The sequence below is a fragment of the Sinocyclocheilus grahami genome, unplaced genomic scaffold (genome assembly GCF_001515645.1).
Source record: "Sinocyclocheilus grahami isolate Dianchi unplaced genomic scaffold, SAMN03320097.WGS_v1.1 scaffold1445.1, whole genome shotgun sequence".
Lineage (NCBI taxonomy): Eukaryota > Metazoa > Chordata > Actinopteri > Cypriniformes > Cyprinidae > Sinocyclocheilus > Sinocyclocheilus grahami.
In genome coordinates this window covers 168486-190655 of record NW_015506624.1, presented here as the reverse complement: position 1 = coordinate 190655, position 22170 = coordinate 168486, and the positions used below count along the sequence as shown (strand labels likewise).

The 22170-nt window shown below is 37.0% G+C and overlaps 1 protein-coding gene across 6 annotated transcripts in view; it reads right to left on the bottom strand.

Annotated features, from left to right (window-relative positions):
• Positions 1–4114: 4114 nt before the first annotated feature.
• Positions 4115–22170, bottom strand: part of LOC107570351 (ubiquitin carboxyl-terminal hydrolase 25) — a 31909-nt gene continuing 13853 nt past the window's right edge. For 2 of the 6 annotated variants that reach the window (XM_016256575.1, XM_016256578.1), the window contains 19 exons: positions 21091–21167; positions 20723–20796; positions 18622–18773; positions 17804–17931; positions 17143–17238; positions 16724–16888; positions 16378–16601; positions 16204–16274; positions 15883–16111; positions 15029–15250; positions 14799–14950; positions 13211–13384; positions 12575–12670; positions 11114–11292; positions 9586–9664; positions 8892–8971; positions 8488–8611; positions 7409–7604; positions 4115–5529 (listed from right to left, as the gene is read on the bottom strand). In XM_016256575.1, coding sequence (XP_016112061.1) covers positions 5351–5529; positions 7409–7604; positions 8488–8611; positions 8892–8971; positions 9586–9664; positions 11114–11292; positions 12575–12670; positions 13211–13384; positions 14799–14950; positions 15029–15250; positions 15883–16111; positions 16204–16274; positions 16378–16601; positions 16724–16888; positions 17143–17238; positions 17804–17931; positions 18622–18773; positions 20723–20796; positions 21091–21167 — 2697 coding nt within the window. In that variant the 3' untranslated portion in view covers positions 4115–5350. The remainder of the gene's footprint in view (positions 5530–7408; positions 7605–8487; positions 8612–8891; positions 8972–9585; positions 9665–11113; positions 11293–12574; positions 12671–13210; positions 13385–14798; positions 14951–15028; positions 15251–15882; positions 16112–16203; positions 16275–16377; positions 16602–16723; positions 16889–17142; positions 17239–17803; positions 17932–18621; positions 18774–20722; positions 20797–21090; positions 21168–22170) is intronic. The other 4 variants (XM_016256576.1, XM_016256577.1, XM_016256580.1 and 1 more) reach the window with 4 other exon arrangements.

The window sequence follows — 22170 nt, the reverse complement described above, 5'->3', positions numbered from 1 at the left end:
TAATATGGACAATAACTATATAGCATTTATTAATGTTAGTTAACATTAAGTTAAAATCTAAAACATTATTACAATTTAAAGTTTTATCTGTTAACATTAGTTAATGCACTGTGAATTAACATGAACATTTTGATTAACTAACATCAACAAACATTAATAAATGTTGTAAAAATATATTTTTCATTGTTATTTCATGTTATTTAATGCATTTATTGTTGTTAATATTAAATGAGATATTGTAGTTACCTAAACTTTTAATGACTCATAAGCATTTTAAACGATTTGATTGATCTATAAGCATTTGTGAAATATTTTTTGCCTACATTACAGCTTAGTCTTCATCTGTGAGCTGAACTGTTTTACTGTTACATCCATGAGATTATGTTTCAATTCAGATGAATGTCATGTCACATGATGTCATCATTTTTAACATTATAAAACTGTTAACATGAACAATATTTATATAGCATTAATGAATCTCAGTTATTATCATATTCAAAATTGACTACTACATTATTTATTAAAATGTATAATTAATGCACATCGGTTACTGTACCATGAACTAACTTTTTTTTTATTAACACAAATAAATACAGCAAAAACATATTGTTCATACTTAGTTTATGTTAGTTATAAATTAACTAATGTTACAAAACTATATATTTTAACTATTAGTTAACATGAACAATATTTATACAGCATTTATTAATGCTAATTGATATTAAGTCCAAAATGCATGAATACATTATTAAAATTTAAAGTTGTACCTTTTAACATTAGTTTATGTAATGTGAATTAACATGAACATGACTATTTTTATTTATTAACATTAAAAAGATGAATAAATGCTGTAAAAATATATTGTTCATTGTTAGTTCATGTTAGCTAATGCATTACCTAATGTTAACCTAAGAGACCTTATTGTATATATAAATCTTTTAATGATTTTTCTTTTAAAGAATAAAAAAAGATTTTAATGCTTTATAAGCATTCTACAATAATTATGTAAACATATACTGACATTACAGTACATATAAACTAATTCTATGCATTATTTTTCATTCTAATGCACAGAGAGGGTTAAAAGATTTTTAATCCTGTGACTCCATCAGGTGGTCATCCTTGGTATTACAGTCTTCACCTATGACCTGTAATGTGGGATAGTTTTATTTTTTTAGTGGCCCCTGAGCATGATTAAATTATAACACTTAGCATGTTTCCTAAGAATGACTTGTTCTCCATATGTAAAAAGTTTACATTTTAGATAATGAGTTAGGATAAGAGTTAGGATAATGAACTTTAACGATATGAGAAAATTACTGTTATCTTTTTTACTGTTAATTTAATACATTTCCATGGCAACACCATTAAACATATCCAAAATCTGTTCGCAATTTAGCATCTTCAGTATATTGGCATCATGTTGACAAAGTTTGGTGTGTATAGTATAATTCTCCTCTGAGAAGTATGCATTAATTCACAGTCATATATATATATATATATATATATATATATATATATATATAAATCTTTTAATGATTTGAATTGTCAAATCATCAATATATATGATCAATATATGTACCAAGATCCACATTCAAATCAAAATAGCCGACTTCCTGTTGGTCGTAGCTAATGACTGTAAATAAGAAAGTTGTCCGGCTTGATGAGATCAATATATGTACCAAGATTGGTGACTGTAGCTAAAACTAACCCCCCAAGTTTTGTCAAAAGGTGGCGCTATAGAGTGCCTCATCCACGCCCTTTTATGAGCTTTTTCCAGTGCCTATGTATCATTAATACTGATATGTGTGTTGATTTTAATGAAATTCTAAGCATGTTATCTGAATCAAAATCACCAGAAAAGAATATTCAAGTTTGACACGTTGCCATGGCAACAATATTTCAGCTATCAATATCCCCTCACCAGTTTTACATCGGCTGTGTTTTGACATTATTCTGAAGAAGTTTGAAGCAAATCGGGTAAAAATAAGATGCTGAATTAAAGGCATTTTGACACACTTCCTGATGCCAGTTGGTGGCGCTATATCTTTGACTCCTAATAGTCACATCTATGCGATCGGCATCATACAACGAAAAAAACAGTTTTTTCCTGAAGTTTGATCAAAATCAGACAATGTATGTGGATGTTATTAGACACTTCCTGTTTCTCATTTCTCGCCAAAATTTCATTGCCTCGCCACAAGCAAACCGTTTGATATATCAAAAATCCCTTGGCAATTTAGCATCCCCATGTCTTGAGATCATGTTCACCGAGTTCGGTGGCAATCGGTTGGAAACCCTCATAGGAGTATATCAAATTCCAGAGCATGCACTTTTCACAAAACCTTAAATAGCCAACTTCCTGTTGGGCAGAGCACTGACGGTCAGCATGAAAGTTGTTCGGCCTGACGAGACCTATGTGTGTATGAATTTTGGTGAGTGTAGATCAAAAAAAAAAAGTGAAAAACCTTGAAAGAAAAATAATAATAATAATCCTTAGAAAAACAATAGGGCCTGCGCCTTACTGGCTTGGGCCCTAATAATTGAAGAATTAACTATTGAACCCATATTGGTCGACCACTCTTATGAATACTGGGGGAATAGGGATACCTGGATTAATATATTCCTAAAAAGGCAATAAGCTAAATTTATAAATTTTGTATGGTTGCCACCCAGAAAAAAAAAGAAATAATAATATAAATAAACATCATATTAATGTACATTCATATAGTCATGTCTTACTTTAGTTTATTAAGGTTTTTTGTAATTCTACAAATGCGAGGAAGATTTCTCAGAAGTTGTCTCTCGTTTTATATACATTTGTGTAAAATTAAACCAACTCATCCAACTCTGTTCCAAGTACAAAAAGGAAAATTATAAAATATTTTAGTACATTTATCAATGACTACAAAGTGGCCCTAAACTATCCGGCTTCTTCTGAATGTCATAATTTTCTCCTGATTCTTCAAGTGTCATAATCAGCATCCAAACTTGAGATTATATAACATTATTTGTGATATATATTCATTTTGTGAATGTCTCTTTAAATGTTATGATTGACTTCGGTGTTTCAGATTGGTACGAACACGACACAAGTCACTCTTTACCTTCTTACAAATCTTCAGGTACATGTCAGGGCAGGACTGTCTCTCATTTGGCCTAAATATTATCCAGAAGAGATAAAAGAGCGCTTTTGTTGTAACAAAGTAACAAACGTCGTTGAAATCACTAAACGCCTGATGATCTGTTTCGCGCCAAATTGACGTCACACGCAACGTCTCCTGTGTTCCGAATCACGTTATTCTACACGATTCACACAATAATATCTTCACGAAATTATATTAGCACTGAATATTACTTCACAGAAATCAGGATTCATGTATTTTTTATTGCTATCGATTATAGTTTTTACCTGAATAAAATAAAAAGCATTGTCAAATAATAGCCCACTAATACTAACAAAAAAAAATGCAACTTGACCTTAATAACACACATTTGGTCTTACCTTAACGTTAAGGTACATGTACAGTAATGAGGTTTTCAAGGCTGGATCTGGGTAATAGATTACTGTATGCAGCTAATCCACATTTTAAAATAAATCGCATTTTCTGCCTTCAGTCATTCCATTCATTCCTTTCTGTTTAGCAAACAAGTCTTTGGATAATCTCGTGATAAAGTGACTGTTCTGCATCTTGCCATCAGTGACCTTATTTCTTTCTAAAGTGGGTCATTGGGTGCACAGCTCTGGCAGAAATCTAATCCAATAAAACTGTTCCTAGAAAGCCTATTCCTGCTTTCAGGTTTTAAAGATGTCTTCTTAGAATTGTTCAAATGTATTGTACCATGATGTCTAGGAGTGCTATGAAAAGACAAAAACTGCATCAAACAGGAATTTACAGCAGTGCAATAACATAGTGGGTGTGGTCAAAGGTGAAGGCGTGGTCACGTTCCTACACCCCGCCCCCAAGTCACTCGCTTGTGAATCAGTGCATTAGAGAGAATTGTGCATTTACAGTCAGTTTTGATTTGTTTATTTGTGTCAGCTTTGTTTAATAGCCTTGAAAGTCATATGCGCTGAACAAGCTGCTCGAAACAAAAAAAAACACTTATTGACACAAACATAAGGGTGTAAGTATGTACAATGGTAATGCGGAGTGCATCCATTCATGAATTTTCCACCAGTGTGAACCCTGAACTTTCAGTTCTAGTTCCCACTTGAAACTATCCTGAAAAAATGCAACAAAGCATATTCACTCTGCACATTATACTATGAATGCACAGCAATTGACTCGGAAAGACTCAGTATAGTACTGTGTTCTTACCAGTTTTCTTTGGGTAAGCAGTAGTGTTTGTGCCTTTTTACTCAATACCTGGCTTTTTCTGTATCTATGAAACTTTTTATGGTAAACCAAACTCAGGAAGAGTCTAATAAGGATTCAGGTGCAGTCCATGGGGAAAACATACTCTGTTCTCTTTGAGATACCCAAAGTAGTACAGCACAGTTTCATTTAATGCGAAGTTCAATAAAGATTAGGAACATTTTAAAAAAATATGTATTTGGCCTAAAAGAGCCATAAATAAAACTTTATTCTCTCATTTTATTAACAAGCCACAGTATATCCCATGGCTGTCAACCACAGCACTTAAAACTTGTTAAAGTCCCAGTTGTCAGGTCCGCAGACCCGTCCGAGAGCCTCCAGCTTTTTGAATCACCGTTCATAGAAAAAACTAAATTAAACAAAACAATGCAGTAACACTAACAAACTGAGGGCACCACGGCAGGTTGATCCGCTTCTTATGTGAAGAGGGACAACGAGGGAAAATAAAACAAAATATTGAAATGAATCCTCAACCTCGTTTCACAAAGCTAAAGCTGCATGCGCCAATGTCTAAAACGCCACCATGATGCCACTACTTTCTTTGAAGTTCACTCGAAAAAAAAAACCCCCATCACCATCATTTCTTTACCCTCAAGTAGTTTAGAGCCCATATGATTTTCTTCTTTCCAACCACGGCTGTCCCTGGTGCCAGCAACTTGAACATCTTGCTAGACATCTCCTTTTCATATGGGGTTGGAACAACATAAGGTGAATAAATGATGACTAAACTTTTATTGTTGGGTGAACTATCCTTCCAATGCTTCTTCTTCGTCTCTGCACAGTTTCACACTGTTCTTACTGTTGCATTAGCTTTAAAATATAACAGAATCCTCCAAATAATATTAATAACACCGATAAGGATAAAGATAAAATCTCTAGCAGCAAAAGAGAAAGGAAAGGTCGGTAGGTTTGGGAAACCCCTGCTTTAAGGAAGGCGTGTGTTAGTGGAGGGGAGATGAAGTCTGCGCAGCTCATCTGCCATCTGCGGGTGTTCGACTCAGGGTGAGTGACGTCATGACCTGGCCGTAACGCTCACACAGCTCCAGCGTGGAGTATGAAGGTAGTTTGGGAGGGTCATGAATGCTTTTGATCTCAGTTGAGCAGTCGAGCAGCTTGGGCAGGAAGTCGGTCAGCTTCTCCTGGAGATTAGCTGGAGAAGAAAAGGACACAAGTTTGACTTGTTATCTGTATCTGTAAAGTGGACTTACTGGGGGGGGGGGGGAATCTATCTTCTACCGATTTGTTAGCTAATAATGGAATGTTGTTGGAACAAAGAAGGTGGAAGTAAATTGCGAGAGCAGTGCAGCACCCGGAAAGTTCAGAAAGTACACACCCCACAATGTGTCACTCACTCACAAAAAGCAAACAAAAACGTGATGTAGCCTATTCCATTCAAAGCCACAGCAGAACTGTTGCAACACGCAACGGTATTTAATTCCTGAATAAATCTGTGAAGGATTTTTTTGTGATTCAATGACCCATTCATAAAGTGGCTGTGACTGAAATAGCATACTCTCGGAGTAGGTACTTCTTATGAATAAGTAATTACTTTGTAACTGTTCAAATAAAGTACTATATAGTTTGAAAGAACTTATGACAAAGAGTGGTCATTGTGTGCATGTACTAACAATATCACAAATTCTCCACAAATGTGGCTTGTATGGGAGGGTTGCAAGAAAAAAGCCACTCCTCAAGAAAGACCACATGCAGTCATGACTGAGCTTTGCCAAAACACACCTTGAAGATTGTGAGGCAGATGAGACTAAAATTGAATTATTTGGCCTCAACACCAAACAATATGTCTGGCAGAAATCCAATACAGCTCACCATCCAAATAACAGCATTCCTCCAGTAAAGCATGGAGGTGGTAATATCCTGTTATGGGGGTGTTTCTCTGCAGCAGGGACTGGAACACTTGTCAGGGTGAAAGAAAAAATGGATGGGGCAAAATACTGTCAAATTCTTGAGGAAAATCTGATGGCCTCTGCCAGAAAGTTGTCAATGGGAAGAAGGTTTACCTTCCAACATGACAATGACCCAAAGCACACAGCAAAACTGAGCACACAGTGGTTGAAGGAGAAAAAGGTGAATGTCCTTGCATGGCCTAGTCAGAGCCCAGACTAAAACTCCACTGAAAATCTGTGGAATGACTTGAAGACTGCAGTCCACAAACGCTCACCATCAAAATAACTGAACTTAAGAAGTTCTGCAAAGAAGAGTGGACAAATATTGCAAAGTCTAGATGTGCAAAGTTAGTAGAGACATATGCCAACAGACTAAAGGCTGTAATTAAAGAAAAAGGTGGTTCAACAAAATACTGACACAAGGGGGTGATCCTTTTTTCAACTCAGTGATTGTTGTTTTATTAAATTTTTTTCCAATATGTTGGTGTTATATCTTTCACTTGGATGTTATAAGTTGCAATGAGTAAATACAGCTGGATAAAACAAAAACTGTGTCCGTCTTCATTTCAGGCTGCAAAGGAACAAAATGTGATTATTTAAAAGGGGGGGGGGGATTCTTTTCCATACCCACTGTAGTACTCTTTCACATTCTGTTTTATGCTTACGATGGTAAGGAAGTTTGAGATTTCAGACGTAGCCTGTGACTGGCTTTGTTTCTTAATGAATCTGCTGTTTTGAATTAATGGTTTGAACAAATGATTCAATGACTTGCTCATTAAGACAAGGACTTGCCGCCACCTACTGTCAGTTTTAGTTTCATATTTAAAGTATATAATTTTAAAAATCATTTCACTGTATTGAAAAAACTATTTTTAAAACACTCTTAAAGTATGGTTTATGCAATTGCAAGTGCAGCATAAATTCATTTATGCCACCTTTGAGGTGCATTAAAGTCTGTGCAAATAAATCTAAATGCCGCTTCCCTGCCCAAATATGGCTTATTTCGATAGAAAACGTTCCGAATTTTAGTTTTAATATACTGAATCGAAATTTGATTTCTAAATCGAGAATCGATTTGATCGTGAACCAGAGAATATAACTGAAATTCCCTCTCCTAAGACTTACGCTCCATTTCCTGGCCCAGGTACGAGCACCATCGGTTCCTCATGTCTTCGACAGCCACCATGTCTTTCTCCTCCATCTCATCCACCAGCAGCAGTGGAATACAGGCCACCACCAGCTCATTCATGATGCTCAGACCCGCATTCACTTCAGTCTCCTCGCCTGTCTCAAAGAGGACAGCCGCGTGTTCGTTCAACTTCTGCGAGACACAAAATGAGCCCACAAAAATCAATGCATAGAAACACAGTAAACACTCGTCCCTTCGATGAAACATCCTCCACATTCGAGACTGTTTTTATTGACATAAAAATCTGACGTTCTTTGCTATGCAATTAAACACTCTAAAACTTCAGATGCGGCAGGTAAACACTAACCCCTTTCGCCACTCAACTGGAATGAGCGACTAGCTGGAATACGCAAAAGAAAAAACATTGTAGTACATTAGCTATGTCAATGTTAGCAGTATTTTCAATTAAAGCGAGCAGAGGGTAAACAGCACAGATTGAGATGAAGTCAAGTCCTCTGCAGTGCTCGCAAAAGGTGAAACAAGGACGACGTGCTTCCCGCTAATGTGTTTACGCACTGAGCGCAGTATGCTTCCTATTCCAGGACTGATGATTATATTACGAGCACAATGGCCGTATGGGGGTCACCGGGTACATAGATGGAGAGAACGGCAGTGAATTGCAAAGTCAAAGCAAATGTTTATTCCAGTTGATTTACAACAGCAACAAATAGAAGCTTCAACTTTCAGATTTTAAACCTAAAGTGAATCCAAATGCCATAAAAGTATGAAAAACCCCCTTCCCCCAAGCGAAACTTTGACAGGAGATGAAAACTGCATTTTTGACTTGACATAAAATGTTCATAATTGTACTTGCAAAAGCACATATATACAAACTATTGCCCTTAATGCAGTGTACTGAAATGCTAACCAGATTTGTTCCAGTCATTGGTGTTAGAAACACTGTTTACAGGAAAGCGTGTGCATTGGCATGAATAATACTGGTCTGAGAGCTGTTAGGAGCTCAGTTTGAGCTGGTCGTTGATCCGGGTTAATAGGAGGTGGTTGATTCACTCACTAGCAGGCACTCTCTGCGGTAATGGCCGATCAGCACCTCATCGTGTCCTCTGTATGGCCCTTTTGCCAGGAGCTCTTTGTTGTATTGATAGGCGAAGATCAGGTACATCAATGCTTCCACATAACTGCAATATAATAAATGAAAAGAGCATATTAATATGGCTTTTTAACTAGAATATACACATATAAAAGATACATTTGCAATCCTAATAAAATAAGGAAATTAGTAAAAGGCTGCATGATAAATGTTTCTTGAGAGAGGCAACCTAGAGTTGATCAAACCGAATATGCTGCCATCTAGTGGTGATATTATAGAAACGGACTCTGGTAAGGGCTGTTTCCTCCATTTAATTTGTTTCCATTGTTCCACAGAAGAGTCAAGAAACAAAAAAACAAAAGCTTCACCTTTTCTTTAGGAATAATTCCAGGCCAATTAACAGAAACACTGTCGTGTCACGGAATTTCCTGTAATCCTGATGCCACATCTGTGCAAAAAATGTAGGCATTAGATTTAAAAAAGACAAAATACAATTAAAAATAAAGCAATTAGAACATGCAAACTGCTTCCTTGATCTCAACATCCCATGATTTGACCAACCCTGTTTTAAAGCATTTTAGGAAATCCAAGTCTTAGCTTTTGCTGAAACAATTACAATATCCTGCTAAAGGAGCCAATATTGATTATATCAGGAAGAATAAAAGAAAAGGGAGACCTATCTATCTATCTATACACATACTTTTAATTATACTGTATATTTTTTCTATTATATATTTATAATTTTTTAGATACTTCCTTGTATGGTTCTTATATATTATTATTATATTTCATTTTTTTCATAATGATTACTTTTAATTGAAAAGGCCATGCCCCACTGGAAGCTGAATTTGAATTGGAACAACAGGAAGATGAATTCCCTAAATTGCAATTTTAAAGAAAATCAACAGAGACAAAAGTCTTTTAGTTTTGTGACAAAACCCAAATACATAATTCAAATGACGAATCTGCATCCTGTTTCCAACCTCAGTAATTCAGAAACTGACTTATTCACAATTCAATTTCAAACAGCGGCCAAACCTGAATAAGAAACACTTTGCTCACCTCGTATTCCTCCATGTTCACCTCGTCAGGCTTAATGAGCTCCAGTTTAGCACGTGCCACCTTCATGATGCTCTTACACCTGCAAGGAAGAACAGGGCCGCCACATTAGAGCTCAGGCGTGACTCATGAAATGCTCTCAGGAACGAGCTGCGTCCTCTGGCCATGAATCATACTTTATTACCCAAAACAGAATGGAAAGAGAGCATCGCATCTGGGGCTGCGCTCACATCAATCTAATTACCTCGCTCAAAATAGAAGAGAAAGAAATCAATTTGCTTATGAATATGGATCATGCTCCACACTGGAGTGTGCAGTCTGCTCTGGAGACATAGGAGACTGTGTAGCGAGACAAAAGCCTTTCGGGCGTGCAGACAGGAAGATGTTTGGTAACACAATGATCAGAAACAGCAGCGACTGCTGTGACGAGCTGATAATCACTGTCTGTGTCAGTCTGGGAGGCTCGAGACAGAACTGGCCTTTGGAAGAGTGTTCACTCCTTCTAAAATCAATCAGTTATCAGTGAGGCGGTCCTGTCAAGCTATGGCATTGTGTGTGGCTAACGCTTGCTTTTCATATTTGTCAATTTGATGCTCAACTAACTGTATAATACAAACGCCATTCATAAGTGAAGTTAAAGAGTATTTCCGAGCCAAACCTGTTGGAAAGCTTGTTAAAAAAAATACAGTGGTCTCACAAAGTATTTGGACACTTCAGCTTCTGCAAAAAAAAAAATAATAATAATTTGGAGGGAAAAAAAAAAATCTGATTTGTATTTTTTTTTTTTTGCACAAAATATTAGTATACATTTGTTATAAAATCAAGTTTTCCACAGCTTTTGACCAATGAATTTCCATGATTTTTAAAGTAGTTTTACTGTATTTTTAAAACTTTCTAGCTGCCGGAATATTTTACAGTGGAGCATAGCTAGAAAAAAAATTATGGATTTTTTTTTTTATAATTAATGTGAATTTTTTTTTAAAATGTCCATTAGTTTTACAGGCCTATAAATCCCATTTTAAAACTGTCTAAAGTTTCCAGGCATTCTATGATGGGAACCGTGTCAAATAAATGCAGCTGGGCATTATAATATGTAATCACATCCATACAAGTGTGTAGTTTTGTGTTGTATAGAATCCTTATGATCTGATGTAGAATCAAGTAAAAACTTGATAAATTAAAAAATAAAATTTACTTAAATGAAATATTAATAGAATAAAATACAACAAAACAGACTCAAAAGCAGTAATTTTATTTAGCACTTGCTTTTTAGAGAGCTGCTTTGCAGTTTGTAGAAATATATGAAATAAAATAACAAAAATATTTATAATACATAATATAATAAAAAAAATAAAATAATAAAATACAACAAAACAGACTCAAAAGCAGTAATTTTATTTAGCACTTGCTTTTTAGAGAGCTGCTTTGCAGTTTGTAGAAATATATGAAATAAAATAAAAATATTTATAATACATAATATAATAAAAAAAATAAAATAAAAAAATAAAATAAAGATTAATATGACTCATACCTCTCATCAAAGCCAAGGTTTCTGTCGGCAAACTGCATGAGCAGAGATCTCTCCACAATCTTTTTGGGTGCCTGGTTGTGAATGAAGTAAACAATGACATGCAGCAGTCGGTAGTCTCTCTCAGGGGGCGTGTCCTCCTGAGCGAACCTCAGTAAACGAGTGTACTCTACTTTCATTGCCTGTTAGAGATAGAAAGAAGTCGAGAGACAGTGGGAAAGAAAGAGAATTAGAGATATGCAGAGATGGGTGTGTTTATTTAGAAGGACTTAAAAATGCAAATGAGCAAGAAAATAATTGAATCTTTCCATCTACAACAGAAGATACAAAAAAGTAATGACTGATTTGTTGCATGTGATTGTAATGTATGTGATGTGACTCAAACATCTTTAGTGGTAGAAATAACAGCCTGCGTGCAGAGTAAAAATGCACATCTGGACAACAAGGGAAGGCACAAAACAGAGGCCTATAGAGATCTGCCAATTAAACAATTAAGTTTAAGTTTACTTTATTTGTTTACATGGGAAACGCACATTAAAATGTGCCACAATTAGCCGAAAGGCTATTTTTCACCTGTAGACACTTGACAATGTTAAAAAGTCTAACAGACAATTGACAATATTTACTTGCCACTTTCTGTTTTAAATGATTCAATGGAGTAATTTTTAAAGTTAATTAGTACTCGACGTTTTTTGCCATGTTGTGTGAAGTACACAATACTGCACAGCCTAAGATACCAAAACCAATGCTATTTTATAAAACAAAAACCCTTTATAATACACAGCAGCAATTACGTTTAATTGACAGCAGATGGTGACAGCGATAAAAAAAAATAATAAAAAAACTGCGGTACCGCAACATCATCACTTTGAAAAGTTTCAATACCTGATATTGGTTAATTACAAATGAATTGCCAAACCCAACACATACAAATTATTTTACAAATTACTACTTTGATTACTCAGTTTCATCTACAAAAAATACATTAAATATCATTTCAGTCTATTTTTAAATAACATTATAATTGATGATTTACAAATGAACTGTCAAACCCAAAATATAGAAATTATTTTACAAATTAATATTTAGTTTTTCTCTTTAAATAGAACTGAATGCCTATCACCTACAATAAACAAATAAATAAATACAAATTACTGACATTGAATTTTATATTGACAGCACTAATTTTGTTTCATCACTATTGATACCAAATCGCTGGAGGCTGATTTCGATCCAATCTTAGGTGTCAACAAAACTTATACACACTTCTCTATTTACAGTGGATAATGAATAATAGAATGAATAAAGAACATTAACTGCATAATAAAACAGGATGCAGAGGGTTTTCATAGCCTGCAGTGTAAATAGTGAGCTCACCGAGATAATGAGATGCTCAGTGGGAGGAGGTGTGGTCAAAGAGCTAATGTGATGCACAGGGGGTGTGGCATGCAGCAGGTCATGTACCTTGAAGAACGCTGCTTCAGGTCCACACTTGTCATAAACACTCCTGGATTTGCCAATGGCCATTATGACACCCTGCATGTTTGGGGTCATCATCGCCTGCCCAAGGAGGGAAGGATATTACTACACCGGCCACGCCTCCAAAACTCTCATTGGCCAGTCCGCATGCCAATCACACCACAGCTCAGCCACCAGGGAATGAACTCAAGCCAGCCCATTGAAGTAAACGAATTAGCTTTGAACAGAAAAACTAATCCGACGTCATGCCCACAGCATTAAAGATGATTAAACATTCAAAACAGGACCATCATGCAGGTTAATGTGTCTTTTGCTTCTTTAAATAAGTAATGAACACCATAGTGAGCTGTGTAGACGGTAAATTAAAGTGAAAATAAACAACACTATGATCTGAAGCTTGCGCTACATGCTTTATGAAGGTAAAAAAGTCAGGCAAAACAGAACGTTTCCTATTTTGTAACGTTTTACCGGGGACAATGTTAGTAGTTTGGGAGTCCACTTGGAGTAACTTGCATATAAATGTTAATCTGAAATGGGTTTGGCATGTTTGGCAGGTTGTGAAAGGGATGCTGGGAGATTTAGGGCTGCACGCTCATGACCGAATGCCTTCTGGGACTCTACCTCATCATCATAACCTCCCTCCTTCGACTGAATGACAAAGGTTCCTACATTAGGAATGGCCACCTCCACCACCCGCTGAGGTGCGGGCGGAGAGGAGGCGGAGTCGTCCTGCTCAGGGTCAAGGGGAGGACAGGGGTCAGAGGTCACCTCGCTGTCAGGATGTGATGACTGAGACTAAGAGAGACAGAAAGAGAGAAAAAAAAAAGCTTGCCGAAAGAGAAAGCAGGCTAGAAGAACTAAGACAGCATGTCCATGTGGGTAAACTAATCCAGTTAATCTTTTTATTTATTCATTCATTATTATCATTATTATTATCTCAATGAGATCATAGATACAAACTTGGTCTTGGTTTGTTATGAACGAGATTAGGTACTTTAAAGCTGGTGTGTAAAGTGTTATCTGCCACCAGCATCACCAATTTCAGTTGGGATGTTTCTGATTGGCTGAACAAACAAATAGCTCCGACCCAAACCTTTTTGCTTTTTCAGGGAAATCAAACTATTGCTGCTCTCATTTTTAGTTTTCTGAAATGAGACAAGCTCTATGACGGATGATAAATGCAACCTCCGAGACACAGCTTATGAATCACTTATAGTTGTATTTTTAAATTGTACTGGGATAGGAGAAAGTGCGTGGGGAGTAGAATGTCCATGTGCACTTTTAATTAATATATTTTAAATATAATTATTGATAAATTACACATGAAATGCAGAACACAACATACTAATTATTTTACAAATGACCATTTTCTCTTCTTAAAACTGAATGCTTCACCTAAAAAATTTTTTATTATCATTTTAAAAACATTTAAATTATAATTATTGATGAATTACAACTTGCCAAACCCCACACAAATTAATCAGAACTCAATCTGTTCCACCAAAAAAAAAACACTATTAAATATATTTAAATAAAATTAATTAACATTTTATTATAATTAATGATGAATTCCAAACGAGTTGCAAAACTCTACACATACAAATTACGATTTTGTTTTCTGTCCTTAAACATAACTAAATTTCACCTACAAAAAATATATATTTTTAAAAATTACAATTTAGTTTTCTCCTTAAAAAATTTAAATGTGTATGATTAAATAGATTACAAATAGATTACAAATTTGGACACGGACATTAAATTATATATTGACAGCACTAGTTTCATTTCATCAGTATCAATCCACTCTTAAGCATTAGCAAAACCCACAGACCCTCATCAGCTAAAGCAACACACACTTCTCTATCTACAGTGGATAATGAGTAATATAACAAATGAAGAACCTTATTTGCATAATGAGAAAATAACTGCATAATTATTTGTACAAAAAAAAGAAAAGAAAAAAAAAAGCACATTATTCTGATGAATGAAGCAAAGCGCAAATTCAACACAACATGGATAGAGCTTTTTTTTTGTTTGTTTTTGGGGATATCTGACTGATCAGAACCAAATACCCAAAGTCCGGTGTGTTTCTAAGACATCTACATCAAACTACAGAACTTTCTAAACGCACCCTTTAAAGAGTGTTTTTGTCTCCAGAACCGTCTGAAGGACTCAGACCTTGTTCATCGTGTGTTTATGCATGTCTTACTGTGTTGAGCAGGGCCTCTGGACTCTTCTCATCATGCTCAGCTGCAGCTTTGCTGATGGCTCTCTCTGTGTCTTCCTGCAGGTGTTTGGAGTCTTCGGTGGGCGACTGCTGCTCCATGTACTCTAGGTCATGCTGTGAGGCTATTGAGGGAGCAGAGGATGAGTTCTCATTAGTTAAGGACAGTTGTTTCAGATGGTATGGCCACAGATTCAGACATGTGAAAGGTTCACCTGTGTTGTCTGGAGGGCAGAGTTCAGTGCTCATTGGTTGGGCGGCCACACTGGCAGCGGCCAGAGCCAGTTTCTCCTGCTGGAGTTTACGTGCTTGAAGAGCGTCCCACTCCTCCATCTCTCTCACAAAGAGCTTGTTATCTGCCTCCACATACTCCTTTAGATCAGGAGGGAGCTTGTCCAAGCCGCTGAGCATCTGCCCTGTCTCTTTATCAAACTCCTCTGAGACACACAGAAGCACAGAGCCATTTCACACACACACATGAATCTAAGTGAGAACACATCTTACCTGCTATTTTTTTTAAATAAAGCCAATTATGATTATGACAGACAGTTTGAAACTGATCCCTACACCTTACAGAAAATTTTAATGACAAAAAAAACACTACTTCTTTGAAAACACCCTGAACTGGTGGAGGTTGTCATCATATTTAGCAAATCTCTAAACATACAGATACAAATACAGATAAATTATGGAGGAATTGGAGTGTCATTTAAAAATAAATAATCAATTTATTAATTAAAAAAAAATGTAAATACACACACTTTAAAGTTGTTCAAAATATAGTTAGAGACAATTTTTGCAAACTGACAAATAAAAACACTTAAACATTTTAAATCATGTTTGTAACAATAAAATAACACATTAATAATGAATAATAATGAATTAATTGATTAATTAAATGCGCGGTTTTAAACATATTATAGTAATTTATTTCAATTGATCACTGATTCCACATTATTTTTGAATGGAAAATAGAAGCTTTTAGATTTCACTACTCAGCTCATTACCTGTATTGATAACTCATAAAAGACTAATTAATGTGGAAACTTGCATTTGCAGATTAGGTTACCTTCAATAAGGAAGGGCTTTTTATCATCAATGTACATGAGGCAGTATGCGCTGGCATTGCGATATCCACCGAACGAGTCTCGCACCAGCTCCTCCCAGGATGACTTTGTCACCGAAATGTCATTGTATTTCATCCATTGCTGTTGATGTGGGTCGAAGATGTATGCCCAGTAGTGACCTGCGTTAGCCTGACCCTCGTGGACCAAAACAGCGTGCAGCCGGTACGGCACCTGAAATGCATCATCATGAACAAGATGAACTCATTCTGGAGTCATTTCCGAGATGGTTAGAAAACTATCAGAGATCTCAAAAAGCTTCTCACCTGCATCATGGACTTGTCAGAATACATAAGCTCGATGGTTCTGTGGATTCTAGATATACTGGCCTGCAGATCTGACACACACCAGACAGAAACATTACTACACATTTACAGAAATATAAATGTACAAAGCTCAAAGCAGTATAAGCATATGTTTGCATGCATGCGTGTTTGTACCCCTGGTGTCGTTCTCCACCTCGCTCCTCCAGCGGTGCAGACAGCCCTCCAGCACCCGCAGCTCCTCCTCTGTGATGTGCCGTGGGGCGGGGTGCATGGGTAGATCTGGGGGCACACGAGACTGAGTGAACGGTTTATGGATCGAAACCCGTTGCTGTTGCTGAGCCTGTGGACCAGAGCCGGAGCCCTCGGCTGGGACAGATGTATCCGGCTGCTCCCCTGTGCTGAAGTCCATGCAGAAAACACTTTAATATCTCATAAATGTATTGGAGAGAAAAAAAATAAAAAAAATAAAAAGAGCTATTCAAAATAAATTCAGTCTTGGAACAGGAGGCAAAAAACTTGCCTTGCTGGAGGTGTCAGCTGTGCAGTCGTGCCACCAGGTAGTGCTGTTGTATCAACATCCTCCAAAGGCGACGTGCACACAGGCTTGCTGGACGCAAACTCCATGGCATACTGAAGAACATCGGCCAGAGGAAACCGCTTGGGCCCTGAGCCATAGCTCAGATACCTGAATTTTAAGAAAAACGGATCTCAAATGAGAAAAGGGTTTGTTTTCTATCACCAACAGCAGAAATATGAAAAAGTCAGTCAGTCAGTATCCTCTTACTCAGGAAATTACAGCCAAAACTCAGCATGTGACTTTCATCTTTCCATTAACAATCTAAAAGCTGCTTTCATCTTGAAAGCTGAAATTTTCCTGCTATGCAAGTTAACAGCAAGTTACCTCTAGATCAGGGCGGAGGCTAAATAGAGTTAACAAACCTCTCAAGTCGCTGCTGGAGAACGGTCAGGTGCTCTTTTAGTCTTCTGATCTCCTCTCGTTTTATCCGTGTGATGTCTCTGTTCCTGTCCATGTACCTGGAATCAACCACACAACATGCAGTTTCACTGAAAATTGGAAGTATTTTGTGTTGCATACACAGGATCCTTATTATTTGGTTTGAGTCCACTTTAAAGTCCAGGCACAAGCAAAGACTTTTTACTCCGTTCAATTTGGACATGGAAAATGGGTTGGAGCTCTTAATTCTGGACTCTCAAAGTGACTCAGACCTGGTTAGAAAACTGCCAGAAATGTCAAAAGACAAAATCAAAAAAAAAAAGTTAAATGTTGAGAAAAAGGTTTTAGAAAAGTACCAGTGATCTCAAACAGCCAAAACAAAACAGAATAAATACAAGCCAACCACAACTCAGTAAGCAAATAAAAGCAAGATAAAAAACAATTAAGCAAATATTACAATGACACCATTGATGTTGGTTGGATTAGAACTGGGGAATGATGCGAGACAATGAGATTTTCCCACATTTTACAAAACATTCAAAAACACACAGACAAAAGTAATTTAAAAAACATTTACATACATATAAAAAAATCTTAAAAGTATGCAAATTAATAAATAATATTAAAAAAACAGATAGCACTAACCTGTCCATGTACAGCATGGAGGGAAATTCTAGCTTGTTGTGAATCTTCTCAGGTCGGCCTAAGGTTTGATTAAACTCGAACCTAGACAGTTCAAAGGTCAAAACCGGTGGGAGTTCTGTGAACCAGTGCTGGAAAGAAAACACAAAAAATTTGCATATAACACTAAAGCCAAATGTCTTATTTGCTCATACATGTCAACAATGAAAGGGAGAAAATGCCTTTAAAGTCTTTGAAAATTTGTATCAAATCAATCAAATTCATTTAGTTTTCTCCAAATCTAGAATTTCTTGCCTTAAAAAAAGAAAAACATTTCAAAACATTTTATTTTCCAGAAATCGGTGTTTAGCAGTATTTGAACTCCAGCATGCTCCATGAAAAGCCCATCAATGTGAGCCATGCCAACTCCGCCTCCCATGCTGGAATGGACACTGGAATAAACACTGGTGACCTGATCATATTCTGAGCCCTGAGAGAGACACGGTGTGCTGGGCTTTCATTAACATCCCAGCCTGTTGGTGCTGAGAATAATGTACTCCAAAGAATCTCCTTCTTTACTTGCACTCAGCTGAAGTAATTAGCAGGAAGCAGCTGCAAAGGGATCTGCCCAGGGCCCACTGCCCACTGATGACTGAAAAGCAATTATGTAACATCTCGGTCACAGGTCATGTTTTTTTTTTCCTTGCACCTCAAAGATTGTGATTGGACGGCAAACAGAAGGAATATCTTAGAAAAGGGAACAGTTTAAAATGTCTGAGCATATTGTGGTGCACTGGGATAGAAAAAAAAAAGAGAGAGAGAGAAACAACCTCTCTACAAACCTCTTGCCCTGATTTGGCAGAGTTCTCGGCAGAATGCAAAGACTCGATTTCTCCCTCTATCATGGCTGCCTCTAAACACTCGTGCAGATCTTTGAAGCCGTTCACCTGCAGAGGGTACTGTCCAAACATCTCAGTGTTCTCAAATTTCTTTCCTGTAAAAACACACACAAGCTCACATCATTGTCTTTAATTATGCTCCACAATATGCTTTACACATAATGATAATCTTATGAGTGTAATCTTTTTATTTAGTGGACATCATATGGATATGGCACTGTGAAAGTGTTTCGTGCAAAATACCCAAACAGACATGCAGATTCTATAGGCTCAGGTTTGGCCAGAAACATGTGCTACATTTTATGCAAACATCAAATGTTCAGGAAATGTAATAACCACACGGTCCCATTATGCACACTTTACTTGAATTACACTCCGGGCAGGACTTAGGGGGGCGGGAGCCCCTGGGCTTGAGGTTATGTTTGGGCCCTATACCTACGTACACTACAAATGCCCTCAAATATAACATCACTATGGCATAACACAAAATACACAAACATATGCTTTGAGGTTCATAAATAGTACAATTAATTCATTTGCTGGTCCGTGTAACACTGGTGAACAAAACACTGTTGTTCAGAGACGCAGCGGTTCTGCTGATTATTCCATTTTCTTTCTGATGGCGCAAAACGGAATTTTGTGTCTGAAAGTTACACTGTAAGTTGTTGTTTATTGTACATTTGTGATCGTGCAGATATTTGGGAAAAAAAACAGGACTCTTGTTTGTGTGATAGGCTAAGTCCTATATCATAGGCATATAAAAACAGAAACTCATTAAATTGCTATTTTTTTTATTTATTTAAAATCATTTTGATGACATTTCTTCCCCACTATGTGTAATGGCAGTAAGACGAGAGAGAGCACACAAAACTAATCAGATGATCACATAATTTAGTGGAACATTAATACAGTGATATAGAATCATCCTCTGTAAAGAAATGAGGTGTGAACATTTGAGAATTTATCATTATCCTTCTAAACATGCACTCTTTGGGGCTAAAGGCTTAATGGAGCTGTTTAAATTAGTCATGTGATAAACCCATTGGTGCAGACGCGATTCAATACGTGTCCTCCTTCTATGTGAAATAATCATAAATACCAGTTTATGCTATCTGATTGGTCTCGAAGGTCATAGTTGTAAGCTGTAGTCCTGGCTGGCCTGTTTAGATCTTGCGTGTGCAGTGGAAATGCGGCTAATAATTTCTGAATTCTGACTGGCACATAACGAACAAATCAAACAAACGTAAACAGGCAAAGGCGGGGCCCCCTACAAGGCGGGGCCCATGGGCTGCAGCCCACTCAAGCCCAATGGTAAGTCCAGCCATGATTACACTACATTTGTTTTTATTCGGGTACATTATTCAAAGCTAAATTTTCAGCCACCATTACTCCAGTTTTCAGTGTCACATGATCCTTCAGAAATCATACTGATATGCAGATTTGGTGCTCAAGAAACATTTCTTATTATTTCCAGTGCTGAAAACAGTTTCTTTCTTTTTTTCAGGATTCTTTGATTAATAGAAAGTTTAAAAGAACAGCATTTATTTAAAATAGAAAACTTTAGTAATATTACAAATGTCTTTGCTTGATCAATTTAATGCATCTTTGCTAACTACAATTATTTAATCTTACTGACCCTACACTTACTATATGAACAGCAATGTACTTATTAACTGTCTAAATCTAATTATAAACAAAACCTCATTGTAACTGTAAACTTTTGCATTTTAAAATAAGAAATAGTACATTTTGAGAGGTTTTACTAGATTTACAAAAATATTTTGATAAATTTGGTACTCAAAAGCCATCAAAACAAGTGCACATGCAAGAAGTCTTAAGATCTTAACAAGGTAAAAAGTTAATCAACTAAACAGTGTCCATGTAACCAGCTATGATCAGTGCTGTCATGTTTAATAAGCCCAACGCCACTCACACATCAATGACCATTACACTGTTTTAGAACTTGGGTTCTCCACATTACATTAATGCAAGGTCACTTTTCATTAACTAGGAGAGAGGGCTCATACAGCTGATGAATACTCACCTTCCAGTACACCCACAGCCAGAAAACGGCCATAAAACAGATCAACCATCGGGTTCTTCGGCTGCTCTCCCTCTCTGTGTAGAACAAGAGCAAACATGGAGTCACATGGGGCTGGAAATGTTCTGAACAACAGGAGTCGGTGTCCTTTGGCGGAAGGAATCACATGAGGACTGTCTTCAGCAGGAATTTAACGGTGCTAATTGAAGTCATACAGGTTAATGTACCACATTAATCATCATTAATGTCTGTTCCAGCTGAATTTGTGGTGCGATCATACATCATTCTGACTGATATGACAGGATCACAGACATACAGTGGAAAGCGAGTGATGGTCATCAGATATTCTGGTGGGGAGTATATGGTCTTACCTGTCCTCCTCTGCCTTTATCTGAAACGCGTCCTCAAGCCAGTCCAAGAGTTTATGGGTGAATTCACTCACATCCTGCTGTACAAACAAACACACCAATTCAAATCCTGAACAAATGTATTTTTGTTTTAACTGGTCTCAATTGGTCCTAGAAAATAACAATTTTGCCCTTCTCTGTGCTCTCACTAAGTGCAATTGTGGCACAAAAATGTGTCCAAAATAAAAAAAGTGAAGTGAGTGTGAAGTGACATGTGGCCAAGTATGGTTACCCATACTAGGAATTAGTGCTCTGCATTTAACCCATCCTAAGTGCGCACACACACAGCAGTGAACACACACCCGGAGCAGTGGGCAGCCATTTATGCTGCAGCGCCTGGGGAGCAGTTGGGGGTTCGGTGCCTTGCTCAAGGGCACCTCAGTCGTGGTATTGAAGGTGGAAGAGAGTGCTGGTTATTCACTCCCCCCACCTACAATTCCTGCCGGACCGGAGACTCAAACTAGCAACCTTTGGGTTACGAGTCCGACTCGCTAACCATTAGGCCACGACTTCCCCCAAAAATGGCTGCACGATAAAACGAAATGGAATCGAGATCGCGATTCGACAGAAGCTGCGATTGTCATGTGTATCTTTCAGTGAAGTGCGGTTCTGTGATCAGCAGTAAATCTCCATCCAAAGGCCAGAGGGCGCTCTCGCGCTGAAACTCCAAATACTCCTCGCAGAAGAAACCCAGAAAATGCCTATCGCTGCAGCTGAATAAACAGAAGATTCAACTGCTTTCATTGATTCAACGTGACTAATAAACACACGACTACGGCAATATACGGTTTATCTTATAATATACGAGTTCATATTATTATAATTTTCATTAAAATAAAGTATATTTATAATGCAATGCCTTTATCGCTGCTTAAATACTAGGAAATATGTTGCGTGCCTTATTCTGTGTAAGAAGCCACATCATCTCACAGAAGGATTTATTTCAAACACTCGACTGACGTTATGAAGTGAGTTTGGAGTAAAAATATGTTATTAAATGTGGTATTTTCACATGCTTTCAGATGGAGCAGCATTTACTACACA